The sequence below is a fragment of the Amphibalanus amphitrite genome, unplaced genomic scaffold (assembly GCF_019059575.1).
Source record: "Amphibalanus amphitrite isolate SeventyFive unplaced genomic scaffold, NRLGWU_Aamphi_draft 000437F_arrow, whole genome shotgun sequence".
Classification (NCBI taxonomy): Eukaryota; Metazoa; Arthropoda; class Thecostraca; order Balanomorpha; family Balanidae; genus Amphibalanus; species Amphibalanus amphitrite.
In genome coordinates this window covers 52501-80076 of record NW_024881931.1, presented here as the reverse complement: position 1 = coordinate 80076, position 27576 = coordinate 52501, and the positions used below count along the sequence as shown (strand labels likewise).

General features: G+C 46.3%; 1 protein-coding gene across 3 annotated transcripts; it reads left to right on the top strand.

Annotated features, from left to right (window-relative positions):
- Positions 1-1094: 1094 nt before the first annotated feature.
- Positions 1095-20716, top strand: LOC122391435 (carbohydrate sulfotransferase 5-like). 3 transcript variants are annotated; one of them, XM_043385337.1, is made up of 8 exons: positions 1095-1162; positions 1614-1737; positions 12142-12273; positions 12717-12876; positions 13344-13512; positions 13765-13943; positions 14298-14408; positions 19937-20716. In XM_043385337.1, the coding sequence occupies exons 2-8, from the start codon at positions 1626-1628 to the stop codon at positions 20367-20369; spliced, it is 1296 nt and encodes a 431-aa protein (XP_043241272.1). In that variant the 5' UTR covers positions 1095-1162; positions 1614-1625; the 3' UTR covers positions 20370-20716. The 3 variants fall into 3 exon arrangements, with proteins under 3 accessions (XP_043241272.1, XP_043241273.1, XP_043241271.1); XM_043385338.1 differs by having other exon boundaries at positions 1108-1227; XM_043385336.1 differs by having other exon boundaries at positions 1111-1737.
- The last annotated feature ends 6860 nt before the right edge of the window (positions 20717-27576 follow it).

The window sequence follows — 27576 nt, the reverse complement described above, 5'->3', positions numbered from 1 at the left end:
AACGAGCGTGTGCGCAGTTACGAGACGCAGCGATTGATATCCGATTTTAAAGTCTCAGGTCAACCGGTGACTTCTGAGGTCAGGTCAAGGGGCCAAAAGTACGGGTTCGGTTTTTGGCAAATCACTTCGCAACAAACGGCCGCAGAGCCGCGATTTTGGCATCATCGTGTTCAACTTGCTCAGGCACGTCGAATGATATACTTTTTGATTAGATGATGTCAACTTGAGGAGTTGACCTCGGGTCGCGGTCAGGTCACAGTCCCCAGGTCACAAATATGGTCAAAGGAGGTCATGTCGCTTATTATTCGATTCGGCATGTCTTACCGAGTCCATTGGTGGCCTTTTCGACTCGCTAGCTCAATTTGATCAGGAGTTATTGACGAAAAACTCTTATGACCCTAGTGGCGTCATAAATGACGTCACGCAAGGTCAATGTTGCATAAGTGAAGAATCTAAAATTTGCAAAGAGGGCATGAAATCACGAGTCCATGTAGTTGAGATAGTTTGAGATCGTTCCCGGCGCCAAAAAAGCAGTTTTCATTTTTCTCCATTGACTTATAATGGTGGGGCACGTGACCGACCTGGCCTCATGTGGCCTTTGGGGAAAAAAAAATCCGAGAAACACATGTTGTGAGACCTCTGGAGGATACTAGGTTCTGTAAGTTTCATCTCCCTGTAAAAGCTCCTCTAGCACTGAGGGCGTTGCGATGTTGCGACATCTGAAGACAGTGCAGAGATTCACTTATGACGTCATATTTCAGTGACCTGACCTGAACCGAAAATGCAGTTGGTGTAAAAAAAATCTGCTTAAATCAAAGGTCAGGTTTGCTACGCTTCATGTCTCTATCCCACCGTGTTCGGAGCTATCGCGAAAAAATCCTGTGGGGCGGCACCTCCCCTCGACCGGCGAGGGTTAATGCATAATGCATGCACGCACACTGCATGTAGGCATCTGTATGGTCGAGCTGCGCTCACCTCTATCGCAGTGTCTGATATGGAGACAGACGTAAGTCGCCGTGTCCAGTGGATGAGCGCCGGGTGCAGCTCGCCAGGTCGGTCACCAGGGAAGGGTGACTCGGAGCACCAGTCAGTGACGGGGACCGCGGAGGGACGGTGGTGACGGCGCCAGTCCTCGTCACCGCCAGTGGTGCTCCGAACCCTGGTGATTCTATAGTGACAGTGTGGTGTTGCAGTTGAAACTGAAGCAATTCAGCTCAATTGAGATCCGTGGGTTCCGAAAAGCATACTCAAAGTTCATGCTACATCTCTTTCGTTTTTTTTTCCTAATAGCAATGAGAGTAATGTTTGAAACATATTTGTATGTTTTGATTTGTAAAATTAGCAACTAGGGCTCAGTCACATTAAAGAGCCGTGACACTGTCAAACTTTGAGCCAATGGTGCGCATTTTAAATATGTATATCAGGTGCGCGTAACAGCATCCCCTGCCTTATGTGTGTAACATTAGATGTGCAATTCCTCATTACCTGCCGGTCCTGCTAATGGCTTACGACGCCTCTCCAATCACTTATATTTGCAAGCAAGGTACATATAACCAAATTAAATTGAAAGTAAGCAGCTAAAAACCGTAAATCTCTTAATTTTTTTTTCACAGAAAAATTGCATAATGAATTTGATGATGAAGCTTACAAGACGAAACATGCAAATGCTACCTATCATACTATTGATTAGTTTATGTGCTTACGTTATTTACGTGCAGCCACACAGAGATATTATAGGTAAGTAAAGATTTCGGTGCTTATGACTTATTTTGCTGATATGGATTCATAGGTAGATAAATTATTAAAATAGGAGAATGTCTTGTATAATATGATTCCGTATGCCAAAGAAAACGATGTAACTTGACACTTTTAACGATCCTTTACAAAGGGTGGCAGTTATCCATATCCCCTGCCCCTTCCTTACTAACCATTCTGAAACAGGCAGCATTCAGAATCGTTTGATATTATTAGTTATCGAATCAAATAAAACGATATTTCAACGATATTTCTAACGATACAAACGGTTAAACGATATTTCGCCATTTGATAATAGTGAAATGTTGACTTCTTAAAAACGTGAAACCGTATAACTTGTCTATTTTTGAAGATAGGTATCGGACTAAAACTTTCTAGACTTGATTAGAGTATAGTAGAGTAGAGTAGAAGTGGACGGGACAAAGTGACCAGCTCGGAATTGGCCATAAGTTGTTTTCATCTGGACAACAAACGTTATTAATATTGTAATGTGTCGTCAATCATCATGCACTCATCTCGGCCACTTTTCGGTTACATGAGTTACCAAATAATGCAATTGAATGCTTTTCCACGAATGCCATTTCTTTGTTCACCTACAGGTGGCAAGATGATAAAGTAAACATCCATCCTCGTTGAAACTTTTTCGCCATCAAATGCACTATAAAAAATAGTTGTACTTGAGGCAAGTGAACTGTTTCTCAATCTGGACTTGAGAAGTCGCCAGTGGCACCTTTTCCCCAGGGTATATGGGGCAAAGTTGCCAAAGTGCATAGGTCTAAAGTTTTGCCAATATCTCCCAGATGTGAACGTCTTTGGAAAAGAAACACGGGTGAAGTAAAAGGCAATCTAATGGGGATCACATTGGTATGGAAATAATCTTTCCAAGTTTAAGAACATGCGCCGGCATCGTAAGAAGCGTTAGGATGGCCGCTTTGCCCCTTTTCCCCTTCTGAAAGTTTCGTGTTGATACGTCCAGTGATTCAGAATATGTTACAGAAAACGGAGGACTCTGTAGAGACCCTCTCATGCCCGGTTTAAATAAGCCTTGCAATTATCTAATGGTGCATGTTGATTAACATGCTCCGAAACTATCCAGCCAAGAGCTTGTACCGTGTGCCGCACTAACAGGGGCAAAGTTGCTACAAGAGGAAATAGGAAAACATCTGATTTTACAAAGTTCTCATCAATGCAGAACTGACGCAATGACGCTAAAAATAAGATGCTGCTTAGTGCTTACACTACAGTATGTTAGAAAAGTTGCAGCCTGCATCTATTTCTTGCTGTAGACGTTACACACAAGAAAACTTACCGGGCCTTGTAATCCGGCCCAAAGCAGCAGACCTCATTCAACATAGGTTTTCTCTTAGCTGCAACAACGTTCCAAAGTGTCACGGTAATCTCGTAGTCACTGAGCCTTGTGTTCAGCTCTCCGCTAGCTGACCTACTCCAATCGAGCCCAGCTTTACTAGCCCCTGTACGGACATTGACCGGCTGGGCACGGACAGCCTGATATCACACACAGATACATTTATTTGCGTTTTGATAAATGTCGCACAAGATCGTGGACGTACGGTACTCACCCTGTAACTCGGCTCCTAGGCCATGTATCGATACGCAGTAAGCGTCATTCGATAGAGCAACAAAAATTAGGTAGATAGTACAGCAGTCCCTTCTTAGTTCAGGTCAAGTGTCGGTTCACCAGAAATCATCAAATGCCATATTTTGCCCTTTTCAACACTTTTTGACCAATAGACGCATAATTCGGGGAATGACTAGTTAAAGCTACAGCATCGCAGAAAAGCGCTCTTCCAACGTTCTTTCAATACATTGTCTTTATAGATTTGAACTAACATCAACGGTGTAGTCCCCATTGGGTAAAAACACTTCATCAAAACTTACGTCTTCACAGGGAATGTTTTTTTTTTCTGCAATGACTTTTGACTCAAAACTGGCGCTACAGTACCCGTCCGGGCCCGGGGGATAATCCCAACCACCGCAGCCCGGGGGGATGGGGCGTTTTTCGCCACCCCCTCCCCTGGCCAGCTCCGTAAATAAGGGAGCTACGGAAGCAAAAGCGATACCAAACGAAAGGTCCTAACGAGACCATTCTAAAGCACCTAAAATTGTTGACCTCAGGTCAATTTTCAAGATCAGAGGTCAAGGTCAAAGGAAAAAAACGGCACATGTGTAGTGATCTCAAAGTCAGAGTTCTAGAGGACAACAGGATGCATGAAACCGGCAATATTGGGTGTCAAACAAAAGAAGAGAATCTGAGAATTTCGTAAATGTGCTCAAAAGCAAAGGTCAAGGTCAAGGTCATGCTCAAAATTGATCTCAAACTTTACACTTGTTCGTACATCTTGCGTGCTAATTTCCCAGATGTTTTGAAATGTTTTGAGTTGAATGTTTTGAAATATTTTTGATTTTTTTTTTAAATTAGGTCCCTATTTGTGGTTCATCTTACGATACAAGGCTGCTCAAAGGTCAAGTCACAGGAGAGTATCCTTGCTAGAGGCTATTTCACCGATTCAAGTTAGTACCTAATGATAAATAAGACAATTTTACCATCCGAAAGCTCTAAATGAAGGATTAGCCCGCGCCCCACTGGGGGGGGGGCTATTTATAGCCCCCCTCCCGTTTTTCCGCAATAACTTTCAAACCGCTTGACGGATCGACGCGAAACTTTCGGTACCCTTAGCTGCATCAATTTGACACCTTGTGTCAAAATTTGAACTTCGTAGCTACCATAGGTCGGCCGGAAATGACGTCAGAGTGACGTCATGTTCGTCCGATTTCGACGCAAAACATTGAACCACGGCAATCGCTCCCAAGAGCTCAGTTTTTAAGCTAGATCCAATTTCTTTGCATGAAAGGACTCAGAATTGACCGCGCTATCAAACTGCTATCTCGGATTTTCAAAATTTTGAAAATTTCGAAAATTTCATATAATAATATTCAAAATTTATATTTTTGTATTTTTTCAAAAAGTTTTTGACTTTTCGAAAAAACCGGAATATATGTGACAGAACGCATGATTATGACTAACTATAGCAAGTTTTTGCTAAATATCTTCAAAAATGGCCAAGATATACGCATTATTGCAAAAAATTCACAATTATTAATTTTTCAAATCAATTTTTCAGTACGTATTTGACATCGTACACCAATATAAATGGCACCATCGTGTTCCTGAGCTCAAACTGCATCCAATAGACACCTTTTTTGTTGAAAAATTTTAACTTCAAAATTTGACCTTTTTTGACCTGAAAGTGACCTGACCTAAGCTAAATTCGACTCAAAATGACCTCGAATGACACAGACGACATCAAATTCGAAATCTATGGCCTAAACGGACCATAAAACATGTGTCACGTGACCGACGCATGATATAATATTTCCGTGACCTGTGATGACCTGACCCTGACCTGAAAATCAAAGTACAAGTTTGGTACCCTCAAGGTATCTAAAGCATCTGTTCACGAGTGTGGAAACCAAAAATGAGCATGATCTGACTTGTAAGACGGCGGCCAGAGCCCAAAATGTGAACAAGCCAAAATGCTAATAATTTTTACTTTGACCTGACCTGTGACGTCATCGGTGACCTCGAGGTCAATGAAATTAGGTTTCGCTCAACAGTTTTTCCGGGGCTATCAGACGCCGTTTGAATTTTGACGATCGGCCCAGTAGTTTCGGAGTTAGGAGGGGGGGCTATGAATAGCCCCCCCCCCCCCCCAGTAGGGCGTGTTATACACAGACCCCAGTGGGGCGCGGGTTAGAGGAAAATAGATGCCAGATTCGTGATCAGTGGGTACGAATCCATCATAAACGACCTTTCATGTGTAAAGGTCAACCAAAGGTCATTCGAGGTCATGTAAGGTCAACATAAAATTTTACCTTTTCCAAACAAAATATGTATCATTCGATGCGGCTTGACAAGGCGAATGCGATGGCACCATTTCCGTAGCTCTAGGGCCATTTTTGTCGAAGTTATTTGCGAACAAATAAATCAACATTTCGGGCTCTGGCCTCTGGCCTCAGGCCACCAATTTTTTCTATTTTTCTCTAGGTTAAACGCTACACTGCCGCGATCGTAATTTGTCTTTATCTCTAAAACTATGGCTGGGGGGATCCAGAGCGTCGTAAGCCTCGTCGTAGCTGCGACGTGTCGCAAGTTGTGTAGTAAGTCGTTTTTGAAGGGATCAATCGATGAGTAGCGTTACTTAAGTAGTAAAGTCTATCGCAAATAGCCTGATTTGCGACACAACTTACGAATTTGAAATAGCAGTCGTAAGTTGTGTCGCAAGTTGACCTTGCCTTGAGGAAGAGGTCACAGGTCACAGGTCATTCGGGTCATGGTCACGAAATTTACATGGTAGGTGTAAAATTGTTTAAACTTTAGATCCTGAAAATTTGGTTGCAATCCGTTGACGCTAACGCGAGTTATAGAGATTGAACTGACGGGTCGTCTATGAGTCCTCAATCCGTGCCAGCGAGAGTGTTAAAAATGGTGCATAATATGTTATATTCACATTTATTGGGGTATTCGGGGATATGAAGTAGCCTAACACCATTCCAGCAACTACTGGCGAATCCAGAAAGGCGGTCTTGGACGTTGCAAGGGGCATCCCCCAAAATATTCTCCCAATTCCAAAAACGACGTGTCCCAGCTGACCCCGATGACCTCCAATGAGCTCTGTGATGACCCCAAGTTGACCTTTTTGACCTGACCTGTCCCAGATGACCTCCGTGACATCCTTTTGAGCTCTCTGATGACTTCAAGCTGACCTCTGTGACCTGACGTGTCCCAGATGACCCCCATGACCTCCAATAGAGCTATGTGATGACCCCAACATGACCTTTATTACCTGACGTGTCCCAGATGACCTCCGTGACATCCAATTGAGCTCTCTGATGACTCCAAGCTGACCTCTGTGACCTGACGTGTCCCAGATGACCTCCATTTGAGCTCTGTGATGACCCCAACTTAACCTCTGTGACCTGGCGTGTCCCATATGACCTCTGTAACCTCTAAGTGACCTCTATGATGACCCCAAGCTAACCTCTGTGACCTGTCCCAGATGACCCTCATGACCTCCAATAGAGCTCTGTGATGACCCCAAGTTGACCTCTGTTACCTGACGTGTCCCAGATGACCTCCGTGACCTCCAATTGAGCTCTCTAATGACTCCAAGCTGACCTCTGTGACCTGACGTGTCCCAGGTGACCTCCAATTGAGCTCTCCGATGACCTTTAGTTGACCTCTGTGACCTGACGTGTCCCATATGACCTCTGTGACCTCTAAGTGACCTCTCTGATGGCACCAAGCTGACCTTTGTGACCTGACGTGTCCCAGATCGCCCCAATGACCTTCAATTGAGCTCTGTGATGACCCCAAGCTGACCTCTGTGACTTGATGTGTCCAAGATGACCTCCGTGACCTCCAGTTGAGCTCTGTGATGACCCTAGGTTGACCTCTGTGACCTGACGTGCCCCCAAGTTGCCGTCTGTGACCTGGCGTGTCTCAGATTACCTCCGTGGTCTCCAATTGAGCTCTTTGATGACCCCAAGTTGACCTCTGTGACCTGACGTGTCCCAGATGACCTCTGTAACCTCCAATTGTGACCTCCATCTACAAATTTCTTACCTCTCTGTGACATCAAACTCTCGGAACTCATTTCTTCTAAAGCATCGATTCTAGATGCCCTATAGCCACGAATCTCCTGTGATCGATCCCAAATTTTATGGCAAATCACGTGAGCGTTAGCAACCACAAGTCACCCAGTTAATACAAAGCTTCAGAATCAGAGAACATGCTTGACCTTGCTGTCTCATAAGCTCGCAAACCAGAAAGGCGAATGTTCCTTTATGCGTGATAGAGTTTTCGACCTTACTGACGTTTACTACGGGATCAGCTGATCGTGTAGCCTTTTAAATTCTCGAGTAAAGCGGGTATTTAAGCCTCGTCGCAGCTACGTTCTGTCGTATCCTCCGACAAACCCCTCTTTCCTCAACATCCCTCCTTTTCCGCTACGACACAACTTGCGACGGCATATGTGTCGTAACTTGCGACGTGTCGTAGATGGACTTGCGACGCCCTGGATCCATTTTTTAGCAGCTATTTGAATTTCGCGTCTGTGACGCCGAAGTCTGCCGTGCAGGGGTCTATAAAAATCGACCCTATGACGTCATCAAGGGGGCTAGGTTCAATTTTGTTACTTTAGAAGATGTCCAATTGATGGGAGAAAGGGTGCTGAAAGTTTCGCTTTCCTATCTCTGAGCGTTCGGGAGCTATCGCAAATATTCGATAGTGGGGGGGGGGGGGGGGGCGAAAAACGCCCCCGGGCCTGCGAGGGTTAACCTTGCCTACGTCGTGTTCCTGTCGTCGAGACGTGTCGAATGAATTATAATGTGACCCTAGAAAGTCATTTTGAAATTTTACACCGGCAAAGGTCATGTTGCATATCAGTTGATTCGTATTGTCGAGCTGAACATATCTATTATCCAAGGTGTTTTCATCGCTCTAGCCTATCTCTAACAAAAGTTATTGCAAAAACTGCCCGAAACTTTTCATGACTTGGGATGGCTTCAGGGGTGTAAAGAGGGGTCACGGGTGCAGTTTTCCGATTCAGTCTTATTCAGTGTTTGATATTGTTTAGCATGACTTTCGTATACAAAAGGAGAGTAGTTCAATTTTCTCCCGTTGGCTTATCATGAAAAACTAGCAAAATCGACCTGAGGCCTGTTTCACTAACAAATAAAACTTGTATTTACAAAGAAAAAGCTTGAGTTTACAAGAAATAATTACCAACATTTGAGATTTGGATTTCACGAAACCTTTGAACATGAATTTTGAGTTTAAAATTTGCAAACTTTTTTACAAGAAAAAGTTTGCTAGAAAACATGGGATTCGCAAACTTTCTGTTTCACGAAGACCAGAAACTTGAAAGAAAACATCGTAATTACAAACCTGAAATTCCAGTGGTCCTGACGTTCGGAATTTTGATACTTTTTGTGCAATAATGCAAAACAGTCATATGTTTAAAACAACTATGCTTTGTTGAGTCGTTTCATGCTCAATTTTTACTTAGCACACACCCTAAGAAGCAAAAAAATCGGTATTAAAATATCGTCATGTTTTGTCATTCGCGCGTCATAATTGCATTCAACAGTATTCTGCTGTCATATGTTTTGCGTGTTATTTTCTTTCAATAATAGGACAGTGTGAATTATCATTTATATCTTTTTCCAACAGCATCATTATTTATAATTTAATTAGGCAGCTTTTGACATGAATACTAGACAATATTTGATACAAAGAAGCAATATCTTTAACATGCTATAGTTCTTGATTAAAAACATTTTTACTGCTTACAAGTTTATTTGCAAACATTTTCTTATCGGAGGTGCCACTGGCGATGAAGCTTAGTGAAATCGGTTTTTACGTAGTTGGTAAAAATACTTATGAATTGTAAACTACAAACACTTGTAAATACAAGTTTTTAGTGAAACAGGCCTCTGGCCTTAGGTCACTGATATCGAAATTCCGAGACCTTTAATTTTCACACTGATGAGCTTATTAACCCGCGCCCTGCTGGGGGGGGTGTTTGAACACCCCCCCCCCCCCTGTGGTTTTTCGCGAATATCTCAAAAACGGCGGCGCGGAGCGCCGCCGTTTTTGGTACACCTTATCATACATCAATTCTACACATTTTGTGAAAATTTCAGACCAAGGTCATTCAAGGTCAGGTCACCAGGTCACTTGAAGTGACCTCACCTCATAAAAAGTTTCAATGTCTGTCATAGCTACACCGAGTGACCGATCGCTTTGAAACTTTCAGCGATTGCTAAGAGTAATAGCATGTACAAAATGTATATCTCAGAATTTTGATATCGATGACCTAAGGTCAGGTCAATTTTGCGACCTCCCCATTATAAGTCAATGGGAGAAAATTGAAAAGCGTCTGTTTTGGACAAAAGACATTATAAACACTCCCAAACACCGAATTACAAGTGTTTTAGACACAATGAACATGAAAATGGTGTCTGTGACCCTTGTTTATGCCCTGAGGTCATCTTAGGTCACGAATGGTATCTAACAGTTTTTCGCAAATAACTTTTGATAGAGCCATGCTAGAGCGATGAAAACGCCTTAGATGTGTTCAGCTCGACGATACGGATCGACTGATATGCAACATGACCCTTTCCGGTCAGGTCATGACCTTGACCTGAGGTCAAATTTTCAAGTTGACCTTTCAAGGTCAACTTATAGTTCATTCGATGCGTCTTGACGAGAGGAACACAATGCCGGTAAAAGTAAGCTCGTACAAGGCTTGGGTCAAAAGTTATTGCAGAAAAACTGTTTCCGAAAAAATCGGCTATGTTTGCAGTTTTTGCCCCCTGCAGGCAAAACCGTTGACGTTAGGTCAAATCTGAGAGAATTACTCAGAAAAGGCGTTAAAAGGGCTATCGAATGCGCTTTTCCGCGGCGCTGTAGCTCTATTGGTTCTCGAGTTATGCGTTAGCTTCTTGGAAATTTTCGACATTCGACCTGGAAATCGGCGAAATTTTGCCTTCAATGACCTCTGGTGACCTGACCTTTGACCTGACCAAAAAATTGACCGAAGTGATTTCGTCATTATTTTTGACGCTCTTTCGAACGCCGCCTTCCGCGTATCGCTACGTGGCCCAGGAGCCGAGTTACAAGGGGGGGGTGTTTGAACACCCCCCCCCCCCCCAGCAGGGCGTGGAAATCCAGGACCCCCAGCCGGGCGCGGGTTAACCGCTGAACATTGAAAGCAATCGGCCAGTCAGTGTAGCTATGACGAGCAGTGGAGCTCCTCAGTTTTCTGAGATATAGCGGTCACTTGACGCGCCCTGGTAACTTGAACTTCAATAGCCTGGGTCTGAAATTTTATAAACATGTGCAGAAAATATGTATAATAAGGTGGGCAAAAACGGCGATGCTAAGGGCGCAAAGCGCCGTCGCTTATGACATACTCGCGAAAAACCTGTGGGGAATCGCTTAAAAACGCCCCCACCTCTCCCCAGCACGGCGGGGGTTAAATGCTATAAGGAACAAAGCTTCTGAACAAGACGATACCTGCATTTGAAAAAAAAATATTTACACGATGTTGTTTTTTCTGCTATTGCTCAATCATCTATTCCTATTGCAGCTCCTGTTATTTTTTCAGTCACTGAATCTGTTTGTTTGCAATTTTACACCGATGCAGATTGTTCAGCAAAGTTACCCTCTTGCCTAGGTTTATTCTTTGGCTATTGAAACAATGCCCTATTTCTCAGTCGTGCGCATTGCGCAATCGGTGCTGCCTTCTCCGTATCTGCCGATAAATTCACTGGCTTCTCGTAAATCATAAGCAAGAGTGGTTTAAAAGCAGCCGCAAGTGGCATTCATGTCACGCAGGACTGGGTACGGTGTCTCTAGACCTCCTGTGTGCCAGAGTCAGTGACCCTCCGTTGACAACCTGCCATTTTGGCTTTTGGGTGTGTGTGTCTGTCTGTCTGTCTGTCTGTCTGTCTGTCTTTCTGCCCGACTGACTGACTATAGGTATGTCTGCCGATTTGTCTGCCTACGTCTGTCCGTATGTGGAATTCACTCGAGACCATATCCTTCATCAGACCCACCCACAGTTTTCTCTATTGCTCTGCACTACCACTTCGTGGGTAGTGCAGTATGTGAGTGGAACAATCGAATCATGGTGAATGCCATTCGCGGCCCCAAAGTCGGCCAACTGAATATCACATTTGTGATTCTAAGACCTGACCTAGTCGTAAATACCAAGGGTCCGCGAGACACAGACCGCTCCCCTGATCGACCCGCGGAGCCGCGTATGCAGTGGCACTGGCATCCCATCGCAAGCTGCAGGCGCGCAGCTTGCAGTTCGGTTCACCCCGTCCCTGCATACCATCAGCATATGATGAGCCTGCACACAGAGTGCACTGTCGTGCACAGCCAACACCGGACAGATAGAGGCACCTGATGAGGGTTAGTGTGCCACAGGAGATCGATGGCCGTCCTCGGCGCGGTGTTTTTGGGAGAGGACCTCAAACAGATGTCGAGACCATCCTGCACATTTGATGAGACAATACGGTTGGCTTGGGTATTCCGGATGTGTTGCATCATTCTTTAGTGATGCATAGGATGATTAGTAAAGCTTCTCTCACCATTTCTACGTCATCTCTGTTTTCTTCCTCCATCTGTTTGCTCCATCTCTTTTTCTTCCTTTCTCATCTCAATGATTATTCTAGTTCAGGGTCTGTATCGATTTGTAAATTTACCATTACTGACGATTCAATTTAGACATTTCATTGTCGGTCCGAGCCGGGGATAGTCCTTCGAACTGGCTGCACCTCACCGTTTGCCCCCAGCCGGCACCAGCCTGGACCCCGCACCAGTTGCGGAGGCGGACCCACCCCCAGCAGCAGACGCTGGCTCCACCAGTAAACCGCGACTGGTCGTACTCTACTCATCGAACCCTCGCAGCGGCTCCAGCTTCTTCGGTGAGTTCCTCTAATACACTTACATACCGTAACTATACTTACTACTCAGCTTGCCGTCCTACCATATAGTTGACGATAACCATGTCGCCCATGCTTCTAACAGTAGAAGCATAGTCTACATAACAACATTCCGTTTGCGCGGAATATCGTGCACAGTGTGCAGTTGCACAGACAAAATGTTTCACCGTCGAAGAGTGGGGTAGTGATGCAGAACTATTGACCGTCTTGTGAATATTTTCAGATTAACGTTATGCTAAATATTTGTGACCCGCTGATGTGTCGTTCAACGTGTTGGTGCCGATAGACTGATCGTGATAAATATGCCATTTGATTCTCGCATATGTTGAATCCCGACAACCTCGCTGGCCACACAGTGCATGAATATGCAAAGCATTGGCACCGTTAGAGCTGCTGTTTCAACACTGAGCACATGTCTCCTACAGGTGAGCTCCTGGCAAGTCCTGCCGGTTCAATGTACCTGTATGAACCATTGCACTACGCTCAACTAGTCGGCCACCCCGTCCATAAGGAGTCGCATCTATCGCCCGACCGACAGACCAGAGACTTTGTTCGTCAGGAGCTGCTTAGACTTCTCACGTGCCAGTAAGACATATGTTTATTTGTGTACTGTGTTATCTTGTACATGCCTAGTCCATGTCCAAACTAAGTGATAAAAGGACAATTCCATGTAGCATCAAAGCTTGATGGGAATTTTCCGTGTTTAGTTGTAAGTTGTAACCACTTATCACATTGTGTTAGTGTAGGTATGTATAGTGTGTAGTGTTTACTAATACGCATCCTACACTTTTTTAGTGTGTTGTACGTGGCTTTCTGATGCCGCTCTGCAAAAAAAACATACCTACATATTTTACGATCCACGGTATATAAGCAAAAACAGAAAATGAAAAAAATAACAAGCTGATTCGAACTTCACAGCGACTAAAAATAACAATAAGTTCGAATGACAGTTGGAGATGCTTCACGGCGCCTATGGTATTGGGGAGCGACCAGTATGGCAATGCAGATTTACTCTGCAGCAGCAGTGACGTTAATTCACATTTTACTTACAGGTTCGAAGAGCAGATGTTCAATGAGTCGCTGAAGCTCATGATTTGGAAGAAGCCCAAAGTTGCTCCGATTGTTACAGAGAGCCAGCGTAGGTCTTGGTGTCTTGAACTTGATCTCAGGGTGGCTAAGGTGATTCGACCTGGACTAGGTGCCTTGCTACCGCTCTTAGAGGTGAGTCGTGCCTGCAGTGCAGTAGTGCCAGACACTTTGATGAAAGTTTTAGGCCGTTTTTGGTTCTTGAAATTAACATTTCTGATCGAATATACAAAATAAACTTAGCCTACCTTTATATTCAATGAATTGTGGAAAGCGTTTTACAACACCAAGCAACTCGATATAGCAAAGAATGTCGTATGTAACAAATCAGCCCGTAAGGCAAATCAAAACACAGCCAGCATTGTCTCACCTTCGCGTGTCTTTCAGCTGCCAGGCTACGACATTCATATTGTCCACCTCGTCCGCGACCCTCGGGCTGTCATCAATTCTCTACGCGAAAACGAAGCCTGGGCCAAGTCAACGACGGCCAACAAAGTGTGCGAACGCCTCACCGCAGACCTTGATGAGGCTGAGAGCATTTCGAGCCCTCGTTATACGCTAATCAGGTGGGTACCTTTGGGAGAATCACTGGATTACTCCTCTTTGTATCCCTCTTTTGTGTTTTTAATTTACTAACCACTTTAAACTAACGTGCCCAGCATGCGACTTCAGGCTGTTACATCGCAGCAGCTAAGTTTTCCTGTTGAAATAAACGCACCCAATTGGACAGGTCACTTAGCCACTTATGAATGATCCTATGGAAGATCATCTCCCACTGAAACTTCCCCCATCGGTCACCTGGTTAAGGTGTCATACCGACTGGCATCAAAACAAAGACAGTAAGTGTAATTGCTGTTTCAAAAGTCAGGAAACTGGTTGCTGCCTGTATCTTTGTCATGGTCTTTTCCTGGTCTCCTCAGATATGAAGATCTGATATCAGACACGACCGAGGTGACCCGCTTCCTCTTCAGTCGCATTGGAATAACGATGACGCCAGAGGTCAAAGTGTTCATACGCAAGCACACCAAAAGGTTTGTGGAATATCCAGAAAGATATATAGGCTATAGCCATATGAGCGATGTCAGCTAAACATTCGTCGTATATGTTTGCGAACAATATTGGTTTTTACTCTTATGGGTTCCTAACTACTTGCCTATATTGCTGAATTTCGTTAAACTCAATCCACTTTCGATTTATTATTTTGTGCTTTGTTTTGGCTGACGCCTACTCACCCATGCTAGCATTCTTAGTTTCCAGTTAGCAACCTATTTAAAATTAGTTGAACGGGTTTGTGCAAAAATGAAAGCTACTTATATCCAAATAAAGCATTAGCTACACTGTAAAAAATATTGACGAGCTATGTGTCAAAACAAGGGTCTCGAAACAGTCACCAGGTTGTCAATGCTTCCGGTACCTACCACTTGACTAGTTACCGCTTAGTTCGCTTACAGGCTGAGAACTATCCAGATCGTTATGATCCGGTATTGTAATGATACCCTATAGGTAGGCACATGCCCCACGATTAGGTAGGTACCTACTAAAACTAGTAGGTACTAGTAGGTACCCTCATACCCACTTGATTCGTTATTCATCGGTAGGTCCAGTGGCGTATCCAGGGGGGAGGCCAAGAGGCCATGGCCTCCCCCTTTGGCATCAAACATGCAAGTGGGCCCTTTGGGTCACTTGAGTGCAGTGACGTACCCAAGGGGGGCCATGGGGGCCCTGAGGGGCGCCCTGGTTACCTGAGGGTCCCCCTGGTCACCTGAGGGGTCCCTGATTAGCTGAGGGGTCCCTGGTTACCTGAGTGGCCCCTGGTTATCTGAGGGGCCCATGGTTATCTGAGGGGCCCCTGGTTATCTGAGGGGACCCTGGTTATCTGAAGGACTCCTGGTTACCTGAGGGGCCCCTGGCTACGGGGGCCCTGGTAACCTGAGTGGCCCTTGTTATCTGAGGGGCCCATGGTTACCTGAGGGGCCCCTGGTTTCCTGAGGTGCCCCTGCTTACCTGAGGGGCCCCTGATTACCTAAGGGGCTCGTGATTGCCTGAGAGCCCCTGATTTTCTGAGAAGCCCCTGGTTACCAGTGGGGCCTCTTGTTATATGAGGGACCCCTGGTTATCTGAGGGGTCCCTGGTTACCTGAGGGGCCCCTAGCTATCTAAAGGGCCCCTAGCTACCTGAGGGCCCCTGATCCCCTGGGTGACCCCTGGCCAGTGGTCTGAAGAAACCCTGGTCACCTGAAGGGCCTATGTTTACCCCAGGAGTACCTGGTTATATGAAGAGCCCCTGCAGTCACATTAAGGCCCTTAGTTACCCGTGAAGCCCCTGGTATAACCGTCCCCTGGTTATCAGAGGGTCCCCTGGTCAATTGAAAGACCCCTGGTCAATTGAAAGGCCCTGGTCAATTGAAAGGCCCCTGGTCATCTGAGAGGCCCCTGATTACCTGAACGGCCCGTGATCACTTGGATTCAATGGTATGGCCAGGGGCGAGGGGGCACGTGTCCGTTATAGGGTTTAGGGTCCCCTCGGGCCCGAGAGGACCTGCGGTGCCAATTGGCGGCAGAGGGCCCGCGCTGGCAACGCTTCAACTGGAAAGGAGACCACAGAGCTTGTGAGAACACCCCATGGGCTTTTCTGTAGCCACACTTATCTCCAGAGGGGCCTCACGCCAGGTTCTGAGGGACCTTGCCGGCCTCTGAGGGTCCTTGAAGGCTAATGAGAGATCAGCTGTAAGGGCCTCATACCCGTTTGCTATGGCCCCACGGCCCACACCGGTGTTTCTGAGGGCCCTCACAACGGCGCCTGCGAGGGCCTCCACTGCCACCTCTAAGGGCCCCACACCACTCACCAGTGCCTTTTAAGGGCCTACTTCGGCGGCTCTGAGAGCCCCCACACCGGCGCCTCCGAGGGCCCTATGCAGCGCATCTGACGGTCACTTACCAGCGACTCTGAGGGCCTCTTACCGACCTCTGAGGGTCCCTTGCCGGCCTATGAAGGGCCACCAGTAACTTTCAGGGCCCCACACACGCCTAAGTGATGGCCCCCACCAGTGTCTCTAAGCCCCAAGGCCCTCACAACGGCGCCTGTGAGGACCCCACACCAGCGCATCTGATAGCCTTTTACCGACACCTCTGAGGGACTAACACAGGTGACTCTGAGGCGCTCGCTCGCTTCACTTCCTCATAAAATACCGTGCATTTTATGCATACTTCTCAAGCAAGAAATGATATTTTTACCTGCCAATTTTGCACATTTTCTCAGGACTTAGACAGACAGGCAGACAGACGGACAGAGAGGCCCGTCTGCAAGGGGGGACCGGACCCACTGTGCCCAATCCCCTCATCGAAAGGTTCTGGAAACGCCCCTGCCTGGGTTGACAGCGGCATCCGGGTGACCCGTGGGCCCCTTTGAGAGCAGGCGGCCCCCTCCTGGGCGAAATCCTGGGTACGTACTACGTGCCTGCTTGAGAGTCCCAAGAGAAACGATATCTTCAGGGCCTCATCCAAAGTACTGGCCTAAGCATAACTAAAGTCAAACTGCGTCAAACTATCTTAAAATGCCATTTGATGGCGCTCATAGGCCCTCAGAGGCCAAGGCCGAGCCCCCAGAGGCTAGCGTGGGCCCTCAGAGGTCGCTTTGGCGGCCATAAAGAAGCTTACATGTACTTGAGCGTGGGATCCTTTGAGGCTGGTACTGTAGAGCCTTAAGGAGCCAGCGCTCAGCCCTCTAAGGCCAGCGTGGGCCCTCTAAGGCCATTGTGGTGTCTTCTAAGGCCAATGTGGGGCCTTCTAAGGCCAGTGTGAGGCCTTGTAAGGCCAGTGTTTGCCCTCTATGTCCAGCATGGGGCCGTCTATGTCCAGCGTGGGGTAGCCCAGCGACATGGGGCTTTCTTAGGTCAGATTGAGGCCCATTGGCCACCGAGACTAGCTTGGGGCCCTCCGAAGACAATGCGGAGCCCCTTTAGGCCAGTGTTGGGCACTCTGTGACCAGCGTGAACCATCTGCGGCCAGCGTGGGGCCATCTGTCATCTGACTTCAGACTTCAGAGACTGGTGCTGGGCCCTCAGAAGCGAGCGCGGGCCTTCATAGGCTGGCGTCGGGCCATTAGAGGCCACCTTTAGGGCCTCGGCAACCACTTTTCAGATCTTATGCATGTTTGGGCCCCTTGAGGTAGGAGTGGCCCTTATAAAGGCCGGCGTGGGACCCTCAGGGGGCATCATGGGGTTCTAGGGACCGGCGTGCGTTCGAGAGCGGTATAGGGTCCTCAGACTGACTCAAAGACTCCGAAGAGCCGGCGGGGGGTATGAGGTCAGCCATAGCATGGGTCTACTGAGGCCATTATGGGGCCCGCAGGCCAGCGTGGTTCACTCTGTTGCCGGTGTTGGGCTTTCCGAAGCCAGAATGAGCCTTCAGATGCCGGAATGAGGCCAATGTGGGCGACTTAGAGCCATCAGAGTCTAGATCAGAGCTCAACCCGAGTCGAACCCTCCTAAAGTTAAGGGTATCAGCCCTCAACCAGCGCAAGACACTACACTCAAAACTTTTTTACTACCTCCTGGAGGGTTCATTTTCATCAAACCAGCAAGATAAGAGTATATTGAAAGGGTAACTTTTTGCTACCATTATGTGCATAGTAACGGTACGTAGTTAATATGACCTTATTCGCCAGCGAAGAGTATTATTACCATGTAAATATCAATATTACTCTCGCGATCCAGAACATCACGAAAACTCTTTCCTTCTGGGTATCGTGACTCGTGTACAGATAGTCGTTTCATGCGTGGATCTTGTTTACCCTCGTGAAGATGATATTTGAAATGGAATCGCTCAGCCAATCAGAAACGAGATCGGCCGTTTGCGGTTTGAAGGCCGCGCGCATCTGTCAGTTTTCGGCCGTTGGTCTCCGAGAGAGGATGTGAGCAGTGTCGGTGCCGCGCGGCGTGGCCGTTGGTGATTGTGCTCGCGTGTTGTTCATCGCCTAGGACATTTTATTGTAAGTACCGATGTGCTAGAGCATTGCATGCCGTTGGGTGGTGCTAATTTGACCTGGTTAGCAGGACCCCGTGCACGGCCACGTGGCCTAGGTTGTGAGTACGTACATTAATTTTGTTGTGATGCTACAAGTTTATGCATTTTGTTGGTGACTTTGAAAAAGCCTTGCACTGTAGTGATCCAGTCTCATTATCTCACGCAGACGGGCGACCACCCAGGAACGCCGTCGCTCTCTTCAAATATTGTGCGCTGTGCCTTATCCAATATGAGGGCGCTGAATGTCTTGTATTCACATTCAAAGTGCATTCAAGTTGTATCGTGGTGTTTATTTACCGCTTGTGCATTGCTGAACGCTTCGTATAAATTCGTATGCATAAGTGAAGAGTCTCACAATGTTCATGGCTGGTGTGCCCCTCGTATTGTTTGTACGGAAGCCAAATATACATTGTTGCTCTTGAAGCATGTTTTTTTAGTTGGTGAGCTCCGGTTAACAGAAGCTTCGTGAAGCTTCTGAAGCAAGCGTCTGTGAGTCTGTTACCATCCTCTGGGGGGTTTACACTAAAGGAAAGAGTAAACATTACCATGTGACAAAGGGTAGGCCAGAAGAATATACTCTCTGTAGGAGGGTAAAGCACAGAGTAGATGATGCGTTACTCCCTAGAAAAGGGTTCCGTTTAAGATTTACCCTTTCAAAGAGTGTAACCCAAAAAAATGTTACACTCTTGACAAGAGTAAATCAAAAGAGTTTACCATTCAGAAGATGGTAAAAAACGTCTGTGTGTCATTTTACCCCTCCCTGGCGAGTTTACTCTTCATGAAAGAGTAAAATTTACCATCTGGAAGGTGGTAAAAAACGTCTGTGTGTCAAGCTACCATGCTATGGCGGGTTTACCCTTCAGGAAATGGTAAAAAAGTTTTCAGTGTAAGAGATTGACATCTGCCCTTTGAAAAATGTTACAATCGTAAAAAATTGACAAAACATTTTGTTTTTGATAATCTTTAGTGGCCCCGGCACCGACCAAAGAAAAAAACTGTATGCCTACTGCTGAAATAAATTGTATGTACAGGGACCCGCAGTTGCTACTGTACAGCGACCCTGAGTAAATTGTCCCAGCACCCTCACAGGGAACAACGATAAGCTGTCAGAGGGTACTCACAGGAAACCTCAGCTGCTCTTGTACAGGGACCGGCAGTCGATATCAATGTTATCGGTTGTTACTGGACAGGACAGACGGTTAGACTTGGGGTTCGTGTACAGTAGCAACTGCGGGTCCCCGTACCTACACTTCATACAGAGCTATCGATGTCGATGGCTTTTTCATGTTTTCTTTTCTTTTTTAGATTGCCGAGTGTGCTTAAAAAGGCTCCCTCACATGGTAAAAGTGACACAGAACCGCACCTGGGCGTGGGTTAAGTGCGTCACTACTGGGGCCCCTAAGGTAAGGGTGGGGCCCCTTGAGCAGGTTTGGCCTCCCCTTTTCAAGATCCTGGATACGCCACTGGGTAGGTCAATCACCATCTGATTGAAGAATGCTGAATTGCTGGTTACAGACTGTTCCTTCCATCCACAGCTCCAAGGACCCGTCACCTTCCAAGCTGCTGAATCCCATTCAACGGCTTTACTCCAGCGTGAAACAGTCGATGACCTCACTACTGAGCCGAGACGCCGCACCTCCAGCCGCTGACAGCGACGTACAGCGGCTAAAGACCGAACCAAAGCTTCCTATGGTGGTCACCAGACGCCATCGACGGTCATCGAGGAAGCCGATCTGGAAGCACGGGGTCGACTTTAACGGCTACTACGGGACGTTTCGGTTTGCTGATTTCGATGGCCTACACTGGCTGAAGGAGCTACCACGGGCAGAGCGCACGAAAGCCGAAAAGGTGTGCGCAGACGCCCTCCGCAGGCTAGACTACCCTTTAGTCTACCCGGAAGAAGAAGGAGGCAGCGAGGGTCGGACCGGTCAGGCAGGACGCTCACAAAGCGACTCAGTGAAGTCGTAGGGCACGCTTTTACACGCAAAGTCCTATGAATATTTGGAATATCTGTGAGATTCATATTCGGCCCTCTCGTGCGTTTTTTTTTGTGATAGATAGCGACGATAGGTAGATGTATCATCTCCCAGGTCGCTTCAAGAGTAAACGCAGATGCTCCGTTCTTATTGAACGGTTCATACTTCATTGTTCAGATCTCTTCCATATGGAGGAGTATATATGTGTTAGGAATAGGATGTGAGATGACGTCAGTGCGGACCTTGATTCGTGACTAGCTTTAAGTGCTGGTCGTCCTGCTGCTGCTTGATAGTGCACAGCGGTCCATTACCTACTGCGAATACACTAAGTAAATCGCATTACAAACGGACATTTTACTACAGATATTGGCTATATCGGCTGCATTCTGTGTGCAATTTGCTTTTACCTAACAGTTCAGGCACATGCCTAAGGTAAATTATTTATCATCATAAGATTCGTGCAATCGATCAGACTAATAAAAAACAAGGTTGTTGTATGCTCATAATATCCATATATGGTATGGGCAAGGAAGGCTTTTCAAAATCATTATACCTCGTTATGCATTTTTTTATTTTGTTGCGATATTTTTGTGTTCATCACATGCGGGCATAGCTGTGTAGGGATGTGAGAACAATTTACTGGAATATGCAATAAACTTTTTACTGTAAGGACAGGAAAAAATTAGTTTTCAAATCGATACTAATTGTTTTACTAACGATGAACACCGTAGAATAATGCACTGCTGATCCATTGACATCGAAACAAAAAATATCAGCGCCAAATACAAACACAAATCGCGCTCAGCTGCGGCCTCAGATATGTATGTAATGAACATACATATACCCGGTGTAATTGTCGTATGAAACGACATAAAGGGTGGAGTCGACGTGAGTGCAGGCAAGGGACCACCCAGGACCCAGGAGCCCAACCCAGCTGTCATGATGGTCTCGGAAGAGGCGGCATTTCAGCGTGCAGACCCAGCTAACAAGCGTCAGTTGGAGCCGAGAGCCGGTCGGCGGATCCCGGCTCACTAACAAGCACTGTTGCCAGCGGGGGCCTTCCCACAGAGGGCGTCGGCATTTCACCGGACTGGTTGGCCGGCTGGTTAGGTCAGCGGCGGGGTGCTGACAGGTCATCTGGTGAGATCAGCAGTGGACGGAGGCGTGACAGCTGGTTAGATCAGCATTGAGGAGCTGGTCAGCATGGTTAGGTCAGCGGACGGGAGCTGTCTGACCACCTGAATACCTATATCAACACTCAGCTCAGCGAGTTGCTGCATGGCCAGCTGGTTAGACCAGCAGCGAGGTGCTGGCAGGTCAGCTGGCTGGGCCATCAGCGGGGTGCCAGCCGGCTAGTAGGAGTGTTCATACAAGTGTAAATGGTGAGGTGCTGTCGCTGACCGGATAGCTGGCTAGGTCAGCATTCAGCATTGCTGAGCGGCCATTTGACTTGAGCTGCAACGGCTGGCTGGACTGCATGCCACAAAATAAATGTGTGGCGAATAGTGATAACAAAATCAAAAGACTATAACAACCATGAAACCCGTTTTGTAGTGAAATCGATGTAGCAAGATATAGCATGGTTGCTATTTAAAATTGCAGTTTTCATTCAGAGTAGCTTACAGGCTACAGCCGCCCAGTGTCTTACTTCATTGTACCGAAGCATGACGAATAATAACTGTGCTGGCACAGTGCAGCCTTCACTGCAGATGACACCCCATTCGACACAGCCCGTCCTCTCCCCATCCGTCCCCCAATGCCCATGGAGGAACAGCCGTGACCGCTCCCCACACGGGCCGACGCTCAGCCCCTTCTCGGGGTGGTAGAATCATGTAAATCCAATCTACCGCCCCAAGTAAACACAGCCGCTAGCCAAACTTCGAGCGAGACCAATTGAATTTAATGGCGGCGTCTCAGGAGAGAGCCGGGTGCGAATGTGACGCACCAGTGACGGGCCTGGAGTCTCGGTGGAAGCATAAGGTTGATGAGGTGATAATAAGACCTCATACAAACAATGCCAGTTGTGAGAAAGCTGCGGAATCTTTATGAAGTTAAGATTTCTGCAAATATTTCGCAGTACGCATTGTTATCAGGTTAAAACAAGGACAGGTGGTGCGAGTGTCATATGGTACCCAAGACTGGTGCCAAACGGGTTGATTATTTTTATTTGGTGCTTTGGAGCTGTCGCAGACGCAACTAACTGGCACCTACCTAATATATGGTCATCGTGAGGTACCGTCATGCCCGCTAATTAAAACCACTTCCTGCGGCCTTTTTCAGGGGAGGAAAGGTTTTATTTCCGGCATGAAATACAAAGACCGCTGTTAATAGGGAAGCAGACTTTCAAAATTACACATTCACTGGCAGATGAATAGACTAATGAATGAGTGTGGCTGGGCTTGATAATGCCCAATGAAAGGAATTTAATTATATAATAACGCGCTATATTACTTGGACAAAAAAACAATTATCATGAAAATGCCAGACGAATATCAATCATCAACATCAAACATGAAGCATCCCGATACTATGCAGTATGCATATAGCATGCACTGAATCGTTTGAACAAAAGAGAATGGCGAATGGTGGCAAATGACGAAAATGGAAACGGAATGTGCCATCAGGCCACTCAAGAGGATGTAACGTTAGAAGCATTGCGAGCCTAGCACAAAACTTATCTGCTTGATAGGCAGTGCAATTTCTAGAAAACTTTGAAGTCGTTCCAGCCCAAGCTGTGAAATATTTACAAAACATTTACAGGTATAGGTTTGGGATACGCAATGACGGATGCTTGGGAAATTAATTAGGGCTTAGGGAATTAATAAGGGTTACCGCCCACTGCGCCCTAAATCGACGAAATGTCAGCGTTTTCCTCGCATGAAAAGAAGATTAACAACTTCTATTCAAGTGTGTTTTTATTTTTACAGCAAGGCGAAAGGATGCGTGATACGACGGTTGTTTTTTTAATGGAGGACCCTTTTATAGGAGAAAGTTCCCAAGCGTCAAATCACTTTTCAAATCTGCCAGTGACAACGCGCTTGCATTCCAAGGGTGGATGAAGACTGGCCACTTGTGGACCTCTCTGGCGGATAGTTTTGGAACTAATGAAAGCCATGCGGCACAGTATGCATCAGGCGTCGACTTACACTGCCATCTAGCGACAGATATCGAGATATGAGTGCGGGATGCTTCAGGACCGTTATTAAAAAATCCTAATGATATTGTTGTATACTCTGCCACTGCAGAATATCCGAAAATTGTGAAAAAGAGAAACCAAGTGCCAAGAGAGCCAAGGGACAATAATTGGACATTTAGGTATTTACTCCATCACCGTATCGGGGCGTTTGATGTGCTGAAAGTTACCCTTGAACGATAGAGTAAGAGTTTGCTGGCTTAACTGCCTCCGCTGCTCTCTCTCTCTCTCTCTCTCTCTCTCTCTCTCTCTCTCTCTCTCTCTCTCTCTCTCTCTCTCTCTCTCTCTCTCTCTCTCTCTCTCTCTCTCTCTCTCTCTCTCTCTCTCTCTCCTTTCTCTTTTTCTCTTTGCAAGGCACAACCAGACTAAGATATCGCAAAATGTTTGAGGGGAAAACCAAATAAAATGTGTGTGTGTTTTTTTAAGATGGTTTTTGTGTGCGAAAATGATATAACCTTAAAACCGGATTTATTGAAAGAAAACGTCTCATCGCTTTCACTTCACACCTAGCACAGCAGACAGCTTAAACATCACAGTTGCAGCCTCCCTTATTGATGGCATGCTATCTATTATGTTGAACTTCATCGAATGCCAAAGTTCGCTGGTTATCACCTCATGATGCCAAGGTAATGATTTTTCTTACGATCTATTAGTCTGGGTCAGATTTGTTCGCCACCATGCTTTGCGGGTCCGGCTTAGGCTAAATGGAGCTCGAAGTGAGAACTGAATAAAAATGGGAAGTATCTTCAGACTTTCGCCCTCAATTTGTCGACCAACACAGCGAGAATTCTCTGGTGAGTCTTCAAATGGCAGCACGCTGATGGCGCTGCCAGTTTTCAGTGCTGCCATATTTGTCCCGGCCGGTTGAAGGGATGCGAGATTTATCGAAGGCAGAATGTGGGTATATGGTGCGGCGGATGATGGTCTTTTTATGAGTTGTCAGACCTCAGATCATCATCATCAGCCAGATCAGAGCCACCACCAGATCTGATGATACCCCTTCAACAATTCATTTCTACTGAGCCGATTCAAGGCACTTTTGTTTGACCTAACTTATCTAACAATGCTCTAAATGTGCATGGCTTTGGATGTCATCACCATCAGCATAATGTCTGCCAATTACTATCCAGGCTCGAGGCTGTGACACACCTTTTACGATCCGTGTTTTCATACACTTCAAGTAAATGCAATGCTCTTCAATATAAGTTATTTATAACCATTCTTTTTATCGCATAATCATTATTTAATCTCATAAAAACATAAATACCTGCTGCACTTATCAAACATGTCCATCGTCTTGCGAGCAAAAACTTAAATTTGTGTCTTTTCGGCTTTGCAGACGCAATTTCAGCACAACGAAACTGAGAGAGTAGAGCCCCTCAGGCTCTTCGCCAGCAAAACAATATTTCAGAACGACCAGTTTATGCTAATCCGAACGTTCTGCTGAGGAGGTAAAGAGGAAACTGGAATTTAGCCTCCGTAAGTGAGGCTCCCTACGCATACATAACAACACGGCCCACGTCTGTTTCAACAGTGCTATTTTCACAGCCATTTCTGTGCTGTGTGGTGTTATGCCAGATGCATTTTGTTTCACATAGTTGGTACTTTTCCTGGAGAAAAGCCAATAGTCGCAGTGGATGTTACATTTTCCGGACAGCCCGGAACACGGCAATAATACGAGTATCTGTGTAAAAGCTTTACAGTACCTATTACTAAAACTCATCCATGTTCATAAATGTGTTTCAAGTCATCTGCCCACAATACTTATCGGCTACCACATTTGAAAAGTATTTGGCAATAGTCTTCACTCTTCAAATGCCATGCATGTAAAAGAGCAAAATCTTCCATAAAGCTTCATGATTACGGATTCTCTGCATACAAGTTACCCGAATCCGAATCATTTCTCCACCCTTCATTTTAACAATCACGCACAGTGGCCTGTCGACGGAGGGATCGAGAAATTTAAATAAAAAACGAGTTTGCTGCACCTAGCCAGCAATGAAATCTGCAGATTCTGTTCATCTAAACTCAAATATCCAATGTCGTTTGGTTCAAGTCAACAAGAAGAAGTCAACCATAGACTTCTGTACACCGTTGTACAGAGGTCTGTATGGTCCAACATATGTTTTGCTAGTTTCACCTCAAATAAATGTCATATGTGTTCAGGTCTTGAACATGTGAATAGGCATGTCAGAACAAAAAAATTGACATTCGCCATGCGTTATCGAAAGCTGCTTTCGTTAGCAGCACGCGCTATGCACGAACATCCGGTGACTAGCTGCTTCCTGATCGTCCTGGCGCCCTACTTTATGCACATCTTCCTGTGGTGAAGGGTGCGCTCAGGTAGCGGGAGCTAAACAGGCTATGTTTTCTCAACACCCTAAGCCCCAGATCGGGCTCTGCCAATCCACGGGCCCTGATCTGCTGAATTAAACATATGGCTGATAGGATCGTCTGAGCCGCAGGCAGTTACCTTACAAACACACTCAAATGTTTTCAGACCAAATGGACTTGCAAAATGTGGCCGCGCTAAATGAGCGTTATGGGAAGCGAAATAATTCGACGGTTCATATATGAAGAAATCACATGTGGGTAGTTAAGATGACATGGACTAAGTTTTGTATGGTTTGCGGACGGTTGGTTTGTATGGTTTGCGAATTTTCACCACAGAAAGGTTGAAACAACATGCTAAACACATGAGCACTGTAACAACGTCGCATGACATGCGAGGCTGGGCCTGGGAGCCACGTGCCTAGTCATTGCACACGTGACCACCGCCTCAAGCGGGACCCGGTGGTCACGACCTCACACTGCGCCGCCGGCAGCAGCACAAGTTGGACGTCTTCCGCTGTTTGATGGCGGCACAATTGGAAGTGTCCGGGTGGAAAAGTTGGCCGTAGGATTTGCAGCTCGTGGTTCCGGTGACTGCGTTGTGGTCAGCCGGTTCGCTCGTGCTCTCTTGTAACTTTGGCCTAATGTGACACAGAAACATTGAGGAGGTGACGTGTGTGGAAAACTTTTACACCCTCACAATATGAAACAGACAGCGGGATGTATCATCAATTGCAGAAGTGAATTACACGCATTAGTGCAGAATAGGTAGGTATTGTTACATCGCCGAAATCATCTACTTAAAATGTGACGGAGGTTGCATAGTCCTTTACTTCGGTACCTCATACATAATCATGAAAATTGTGTGTTTCCTTTACTACGTTTTCTGCTCCCCCCCCCCCCCCCCGTGGGTGGTCCGTCGGTGTCGACACTGCACGGCTCGTCGAAATCGACCGTCTCCTTGGACGGGTGTGACACATACCTACCCGTTCTCGGGCACGGCACCACAGGCAGTCACAAAAACGAAAAGGCCGCGCTGCGAGCCGACAATAGAGCGCAAGACTGCAGGACGGGATGAGGGCGGTGGAATGGGAATGGTGGAAGGGTTCGGTAGTGGAAAATGAGGCAGAATCCGGTTGGAGTGGGCATATATGGAATGGGGTTGAAATGTGACGGTAGGTGTCATATGTAAATGGCAACTGTTATATTTAAATGGATCAGATCTAGGGTCACATGACAGTGGCGGTGGAGTGGGCGGGGCAGAAAATAGAGGGTACCTATATGGAATGTAAGGAATGGAACTGGCTTAGCAGGGGCACATAAAAGCATGAGGATCGCATAACTCCACAAAGAAAAAAATGTGGTGAGCAGCGAAGGAAGAAAAACCTCGCGCCCTGCAGCTGTCAAAGCAACTTGGAGTATCGCATACAAATTATTGCTACTGATGAGGAATAAAAACAAATCATGTAAACCTGAGCCTGAACTGATGATAGAAGTGTCAATTTATAAAGTTGTATAGCAAGCATACGGGTTCTAGTGAACAATGCACCTGTCTTATTCAAAAACAGCCTTTTTTGTTTAAAAAAGTCCTGGAAAAGACGCTCATCTGAAACTTATAGCTCCAATGTTACGCCACTTCTCGCCAGTTCTCAACCAATATATGGACCTTTATTTG